The sequence below is a fragment of the Solanum stenotomum genome, chromosome 11 (assembly GCF_019186545.1).
Source record: "Solanum stenotomum isolate F172 chromosome 11, ASM1918654v1, whole genome shotgun sequence".
NCBI classification, from domain to species: domain Eukaryota; kingdom Viridiplantae; phylum Streptophyta; class Magnoliopsida; order Solanales; family Solanaceae; genus Solanum; species Solanum stenotomum.
This window is the reverse complement of record NC_064292.1, coordinates 24,157,596-24,166,220: the sequence shown is the minus strand read 5'-3', so window position 1 is coordinate 24,166,220 and position 8,625 is coordinate 24,157,596. Positions and strand designations below refer to the sequence as shown.

Here is an 8,625-nt window from a genome sequence, read left to right as displayed (position 1 = left end):
TGGCGGAGGCAAGAGATGAGATGCGTAGGTATGTAACGGGTGTGTCTAGCTTGATGAAGAAAGAATGTCGTTTTGCTATGCTTCATGACAACATGGATGTATCCCGTCTTATGGTGTATGCTAAGCAAATGGAGGATGAAAAACTCCAAGAAAGGAATAGAGATGTGAAGAGTCCTAGGGCCGATGATAGAAACTCCTCCAAGAGTAAGTTTGAGATTCAATACAAGCCAAGGTTCAAAAAGAGGTTTTCCAACCAAGGCTCCTCCAATGCTTCAAGACCCAACAAAGATAAGGTGTCTAACCCTATGCCTCAAGGAGGCAATGGTGGTGGATCTTCCGTGACAAGGCCTACATGTGCTAAGTGTGGCAAGAGACATGAGGGCAAATGTCTTATTGGAACAGATGGTTGTTTTCATTGTGGAAAGAGTGGCCATATGGTGAAAGATTGTCCCATGTTAAAGGTTCAAGGGAGAGAGGGAAAGCAAGTCCCTCCAAGTGGCTCAAATTCCGATGCTTCTAAGAAGAATCGCTTCTATGCCCTCCAATCCTGAAGTAATCAAGAGGGATCTCCGAACGTTGTTACCGGTACGTTGCAAGTATTTTCAATTAATGTTTATGCATTATTAGACCCCGGGGTCACTTTGTCTTTTGTTACTTCTCTTGTGGCAATGAAATTTAATGTACTCCCCGATGTCTTAAAAGAACCCTTCTCAGTTTCTACCCCGACGGAGGACTCGATTATAGCTAAAAGAGTTTATAGGAGTTGTCCCATCTCATTGTCTCACAAAGTCACATTGGTTGACTTGGTAGAATTAGATATGGTTGACTTTGCCATTATATTAGGCATGGATTGGTTGCATGCTTTTTTTGTGTCCATTGATTGTAGAACCCGGTTAGTGAAGTTTCAATTTCCTAATGAGCCTACCTTGGAATGGAAAGGGGGAAACTCTACACCTAGAGGTCATTTTATTTCGTGTCTAAAATCTAGAAAAATGATCTGAAGGGGGTACTTGTATCATATTTTTAGAGTTATGGACCTTGAGTCCGAGACTCCTCATTTGGAGTCTGTCCCCATAGTGAGGGAGTATTTGGAAGTCTTTCCCGATGACTTGCCCGATATTCCTCCCGAACGGGAAATAGACTTCGGCATTGATCTTTTGTCGGATACTAACCGATATCCATTCCCCCTTACCGGATGGCTCCGGCCGAATTGAAGGAATTAAAGGCACAACTCAAAGATTTGCTAGACAAGGGTTTTATTTAACCAAGCATATATCCATGGGGTGCACTGGTATTGTTTGTGAAAAAGAAAGATGGGTCCCTTAGGATGTGTATAGACTACCGACAATTGAACAAGGTCACTAGCAAGAATAAATACCTTCTCCCTAGGATTGACGATTTGTTCGACCAACTCCAAGGGGTAAGTTACTTTTTGAAGATTGACCTAAGGTCGGGCTATCATCAACTGAGGGTAAGAGGGGTTGACTTTCCAAAAATGGCCTTCCGAACAAGATATGGTCTCTATGAATTCCTAGTGATGTCTTTTGGGTTGACCAACGCCCCGACAACTTTCATGGACCTTATGAATAGGGTGTTTAGACAATATCTTGATTCATTTGTGATTTTTTTTATTGACGATATCTTGATCTACTCTAAGAGTGAGGGTGATCACATGAAGCATTTGAGGATGGTATTGCAAGTCCTTAAAGACCAACAATTGTATGCTAAGTTTAGCAAGTGTGAATTTTGGCTAAGGTTGGTTGCTTTCCTAGGTCATGTCATGTCAAACATGGGTATAGAAGTTGATCCTAAGAAAATAGACGCGGTTAAACTTTGGCCTAGACCCCTAAGTCCCATCGATATTCAAAGCTTTTTGGGTTTGGCCAGGTACTATTGGAGATTTGTTGAGGGCTTCTCATCTATTGCTTCTCCATTAATGGCCTTGACCCAAAAAAAGTCCAAATTTGAGTGGACGGAGGCTTGTGAGAAGAGCTTCCAAGAATTGAAGGATAGACTTACATCCTCTCCGGTGTTGACCTTACTAGAGGGTACCGACGGGTTTGTAGTGTATTGTGATGCTTCAAGAGTAGGGTTGGGTTGTGTTTAAATGCAACATGGTAAGGTAATTACCTATGCGTTAAGGCAACTAAAGATTCATGAAAAGAATTACCCAACCCATGACCTCGAACTAGCGGCGATGGTGTTTGCCTTGAAAATTTGGAGACACTACCTATATGGGGTCCATGTAGATGTATTTACCGACCACAAGAGTCTTCAATATGTGTTTAGCCAAAAAGATTTGAACCTCCGACAAAAGAGATGGTTAGAGATTTTGAAAGATTATGACATGAGTGTCTTATACCACCCCGACAAAGCTAATGTGGTTGCGGATGCTCTAAGTAGATTGTTCATGGGTAGTGTGGCTCATGTAGAAGATGAGAAGAAGGAATTGGTTCGGGATGTGCATAGATTGGCCCGATTAGGTGTCCAACTAGTGGATTCCTCCAAGGGTGGATTCACCGTTCATCATAGTTCCGAATATTCCTTTGTTGTTGATGTAAAGTCTAAGAAACATCTTGACCCTATATTGATGAAATTGAAAGAATCGGTTCTCAACAAGTTCGTTGAAGGTTTCTCCCAAGGGGGAGATGGGGTGCTTAGGTACTAAGGTAGATTATGTGTTCCGGATGTTGACGGCTTAAGGGAGCAAATTTTAGAAGAGGCTCATGGTTCGTGGTATTCTATCCATTCGGGAGCCACCAAGATGTACCGTGATCTACGGGAAGTCTATTGTTGGAATGGTATGAAGAAGGATATAGCGAGTTTTGTGGCCAAATATCCGAATTGTCAACAAGTTAAGGCCAAACACTTGAAACCGGGAGGTTTGTTCCAAGATATAAATCTTCCCACTTGGAAGTGGGAGGAGGTGAATATGAACTTTGTTGTGGTTTTGCCTCGTACTCAAAGGCAACATGATTCTATTTGGGTCATTGTTGATAGGATGACGAAATCAGCCCATTTCATTCCTATCAAGGTTATTTTTTTGGCAGAAGACTATGCCAAGTTGTATATCAAGGAAGTAGTGAAGTTACACGGGGTTCCTTTGTCTATCATATCGGATCGAGGTGCACAATTTACTTCACATTTTTGGAATGCTTTCCACAAGGGCTTGGTACCAATGTTAAACTTAGTATCGCTTTCCACCCTCAAACAAATGGTCAAGACGAATGCACCATTCAAACCTTAGAGGAAATGTTAAGGGTGTGTTTGATTGATTTCAAGGGTAATTGAGATGATCATCTTCCTTTGATAGATTTGCCTACAACAATAGTTACCACTCTAGCATTGCCATGGATCCATTTGAAGCACTATATGGAAGAAGGTGTAGATCTCCGATTGGGCGGTTTGAGGTACGTGAGTTTGCTCTAATTGGTCCCGAACTAGTGCATGATGCCATTGAAAAAGTTTGACTCATTAGATAGAGGTTGAAGATGGCCCAAAGTCGGCAAAAGTCTTATGCCGACCATAGAAGAAGGGATCTTGAATTTGAGGTTGGTGATTGCGTCTACTTGAAAATCTCACCTATGGAAGGTGTCATGAGGTTTGGAAAGAAGGGGAAACTTAGTCCCCAGTATGTGGGCCCATACCAAATCTTGAAGTGTATTGGAAAAGTTGCTTATGAGGTGGACTTGCCAAATGAGTTAGCCCCAGTGTCTCATGTCTATATGCTCAAAAAGTGTATTGGTGATCCAGTGTCCATCCTTCCTTTAGAAGGTTTAGGAGTTGATGAAAACCTTTCTTATGAAGAGGTTTTGGTTGATATTTTCGACCGGCAAGTGAAGAAGTTAAGAAACAAGGAAGTAGCCTCCGTTAAGGTTCTTTGGAGGAAACAACTTGTTGAGGGTGATACATGGAAGGCCGAGGCCGATATGATGTACCGTTACCCTCATCTTTTTCTTTCTACTCCTATCCAAGCATGAGGTTGCTAGTTCCTCTTAAGTTTAGTGTTTTGGGAGTCATGAGTGGCGTATGATTTTCCATGATTTCCCTATATTGTGCATGTTCTTGTGATAATTCATTTTTTAGTATATGTTGAGTTTTTATGATTTAAATATTCCTCATGTTGATTTGCATTTTGTATGATGATTGCATTTTTGACTCCATGAAATGAAATGAGGAACATGCTTAATGATGTCTTGATGAAATGACATGTTGGCTTAATATTGTTGTGTTGAGCTTGCTTGAGTTGAAGAAGTTAGTTCCTCCCATGCTTATGTGAATTGATGAGCTACATGCGTATTGAGTTAGTAGATGTAGTTCCTAGTTTCTTGTGTTGTTTTGGCCATGTTGTGAAATGGAGTTTCCTCCTTTTGAATATTTCATATGGTGAATAGTGCATTTGTGAGTTTTGCTCATTTTTGATGTTTCATGCATGATGGGCTGCTAGTCTAGAGTTTCTAACTTAGTTTGGTGTTTTGGTCATCATTCAGGGATGAATGTTCCCAAGGGGGAGATAATGTAACATCCCAAAAATCTAATGATCTAAGCTAGAGCCTAACATGAAGCTTAGTGTCCTAAATAGGGTTAACGTTAAGATAAGAATCATAAAATAACTTCCCTAACCTAGTACTAATGTGTTAGTCCCTAAACGTCAAGGCATGTCCACCCTAAGGACCCCCCAAGGGTCTTTGATGAGGGCCAATGGGCTTCTCAAAAGCTATCCAAAAATCCTCATCCACGAAGTGAGGACCACGAGGCATGGACTGAATCACGCCTCGAAGATGGGAGTCATGAGTCTAGCCTTAGCCTCCTCAATGGTCCCCAAAATTTCCTAGTTACAGCCCCAATCCACGTGGGGACAGTACGGTCCGTAGACCATACCACACCCTGTAGATAGGGGCTCGTGGATGGGTCTTGGACCAAGGCCAAAAGGCTAGCCTCAGACCCAAACTACGAGTGACCAGTGCGGTTCATGGTCCAAACCACGCCCCGTGGTCGAGGACTTGTGAATAGGGCCTGGGAAGGCAGCCTTAAGTCGGCCTATGTGGGGTAGGTTACTAATTTACTAATTAATTAAGTTATGGTGGGGGAAGGTTTTTATTAGTTGTTTTAAGTAAATTAAAGTATTTTTAAGTATTAAAGAAGTCTTTTAACTCTCACAACTCACAACTCAAAATCAAACCCACTTCGCTCCTAAAATTTTTCTCTCTCTAAACTCCATTAAAGAACAAAGAAGAAGAAGCTGAAGATAGGGGTTTAAAATCCATCCTTTTCATGAATTTTGATTGGTGTATTAATGCAAGATGATTACTATGAATTGTATCAATGTCAATCTAGTATTGAATCTTGTTTTATTCATGCCTATTGTAGTATTTTTTGGTGTAATTGTAAGACATGATTCATGACCCTTAAGTGGGGATAAATTGCTAGGGTTTGTGTAGGTTGATGAAGATTGTATATGAACTTGTGGTTCAACTATGTAGTGATGATCTTATGGTTATAGTGTGTTGATGGAATTGATGAAAGACCCTTTTCCCCTACACCCTTACATTTATCTATGCATTAAAGAACTATGATATGATATCAAGGTTGTGTTGATTGTAAAGGACACTCTCATGAACATGATGTGAAAGACTTACTCACATACTAAGGGTTCTAAGGAATCCATGATCTACCATGATACCACGATGGTTGGGTGCTATGCATTCTTCCATGAACATGATTATAAAGTAAAGACTTAACATGATTATAAAAAAGGAATTAGGCTTAGCACCGAGTGGATAGGAACAAGAGATGGAAACCTTTTACATCAGTCAGTTCGGGTTTCTAGTAGCAATCTCCGCATCCCATAACTATGTGCCCACATAGGTCTCTTAGCTAGTGGATCCACCTATAAGCTAAACATGTTCGTTCTACCTTAGGAAAGTAGAACACCTCTTTTCGGTGTGGGTGTCAGGATGCCGGATTCCATGTAGCTCGCATGGTCTATGTCGGTTAAAGCTAAACTTCCCTACACGATAATAACAAGATCCATGACATGACATGAACAAAAACATGAACTGAGCACACGAATACAAGACATGTGCTATGATTACTTGAGGGGTCTTACTTAGTATGAGTGGGGGTATGGGACTTCACTTATACATTGCACAAGTAAGCTTGGAGAGTGATTATGGTATGTGCTTGTCAACATGATGCTTTATGAAGTTAATGTATGCTATGCATGAACATGGACCATGAATATAAATGTGAATATGAACATGAGCTATATCCATGACTTCTTAATAGGCTTTGCTTAGTATGAGTGGGGGTATGGGACTTCACTTGTACATTGCATAAGTAGACCTATAAAGGGGTTATGCTGTGGTTTACTTTTGACATGAATATGTGTGAATCCATGTATGCATGAAATGAGTTTGTGTTAGGAATGACTTTCTTATTATGAACTATAAACATAATGTTTTCCTTGTCTATGTTTGTTGGCTTGGATGAGGTTAAGGTAAGTTATGTATGACTATGGTAGTCTAAGGTGGTTTATGGTATGGTTTGACTTGGTGATTACTTTAAATGTGCATAATGACTTTTAACTTGATAACGACATGATTACAACTAAATGTCCCTTTTTGCATGATGTAACTATTTTTATGCGTGCTTCCATACTTAGTACAATTAATTGTGCTAACCCCTTTCTCTACCCTTTTACTATGAGTGTAGGTTTCGGTCGTTGAGACTACTACTTCTTCAAGGTGAAGCTTGAGTCGACTATTCCCTAAGCTTGGTGAGTCCTCAAGTTCGAGGACAAGATACCATTGATTCTAGTTCTAGTTTTCTTCTATATTCTAGACTATGTTGTATTTTCCTATTCATGAAGACTTTATTGATGTAAAGGGCTTTGTCCTTATTTGTACTCTTATGTTTAGATGGGGATTGAGACAAGTCTAGTTTTCTAGTTTCATTTATGAATGAAGTTGACTTCTATTGTAAAAGTTTTAAATATTTCCGCATCATTACCATGTTTTTATGTTATGACCATGCTAAGGGCTTGTATGAGACCCCTTTGAGGTCGAGTACGTCGTGTTACGTCTAGGGGTTACCCTTGGGTCTTGACAATTGGTGTTGATGCCTTGTGTCATGACCTTACCGAGAACCATGTATGATGACACTTAGAATTTACCCCGTTAGTCCGGTTAACTAAGTGAGGCAATTTCTTGAGATGATCTTAGGCAACTTTAAAGAGTGTGACCCAATTTGACATTATACCTCTTTTTGTGGCCTACCTTGTGAGTGTGTGAAACCCTCTTGAACACCCCTTGAGCCTTACCCTTTTATTGGAAGAAACTTGATGAAAACATAACCTTTCTTGATCCATTACCCATTATCCTCATGATTTGTGGCCTGTTTGTATAGCCAACTTAGGCCAAAATCCTATGTTGGGGTGTTGTGAAAAGAAAAGGAAAATCAAGAAAATGCAAAGAAGTCCCTTTTACCCATGTTTTGAGAAAAATGAAACCCCTCAATATATAAAAAAAAAGAGAAAAAGAAGAAAAGAATGAAAAAGTAAAAGAAAGAAAAAGTTGTGGAATAAAGTTGTGAAAAATACAAAAAAAATGGGGTTTCCAATAGTCCATGGAAGATGAATAAGAGGTGACTTTTCAACTTGAAGAGAATGATGAATAAAATGAAAGAAAGTGTTGTTCACATCACATTTCATGAGGATTACAACCTATGAGCCTAAATGTCCATACATTTTCCCTCAGCCCCATTACAAGCCTTGAAAAGACCTTTTTGATCTTGAATGAGCTGAAACAAAAGTCGATTGGAAAATAAGAGCAAACCTATGGGTAAAAATCATACATTGTGTTCATCTTTGTGAGTGTGAGCGTTGCATTTGATTTCGGAGCTTTAAATTGTTGAACCATTGTGTGTGATTATGGAATCATTCTTTGTGTGAGGGCATTTGATCACCTTTGTTGAGCTTGAACTTGCACTTGAAGCAAGTAATGTGAGTTTGAGATTCTTTGGTAATGGTGAGTCACAACTTGAATCCTTGAGTGCACAATTGATCCTTGCATGAGTAAGTTGTCTTTTTGTGTGCATTCATGATTGATTCTTGTGTAGCACTATTTGAGACATCCTTTTTGAACTGCTGAACTTGAGTTTTACTTGAGGAAAAGCAAAAGTTTAAGTTGTGGGTGTTGCTGAGTCCATGATTTGGACTCATATAAGGCTTTATTTTAATAGATTTAGTGTCCTCGAATGCATATTTTGTCTCAATAACTAATGTAAACCCTTGAATTTCAGGTATTTGGATTTAGGGACAAAACATGGACGCTGTTGGCCAAAAAGGAACAAGGTGGCTGAAAGAACGAAGAAAGATGCCTGAGGATCGCCTAACACATTAGGTGATTTGCCGAACGGCTAGGGTCTCGCCTAATGTTCCAGAGTGCCAGGCGCTGAAGGAGAAAATCTAGTCAGCGAGAGAAAAGAGCAGTCAGCGAATTGCCGAACAGTTCTGTGATGTAGTGCCTTATCGCCCAAAGTTACAGAACCTCAAGGATGCTGAAGGCAAAAGCAAAATAGTTATACAAATGACCAAAGGGCGGATCACCGATTGGATCAACGATC

At 40.0% G+C, this 8,625-nt stretch overlaps 1 protein-coding gene across 1 annotated transcript; it reads left to right on the top strand.

Moving 5' to 3' along the window:
• The first annotated feature begins 3,584 nt into the window (after positions 1 to 3,584).
• On the top strand, positions 3,585 to 8,361 carry LOC125845777 (uncharacterized). Its single transcript, XM_049525306.1, has 2 exons — positions 3,585 to 3,875; positions 8,302 to 8,361. The coding sequence occupies exons 1-2, from the start codon at positions 3,585 to 3,587 to the stop codon at positions 8,359 to 8,361; spliced, it is 351 nt and encodes a 116-aa protein (XP_049381263.1).
• The last annotated feature ends 264 nt before the right edge of the window (positions 8,362 to 8,625 follow it).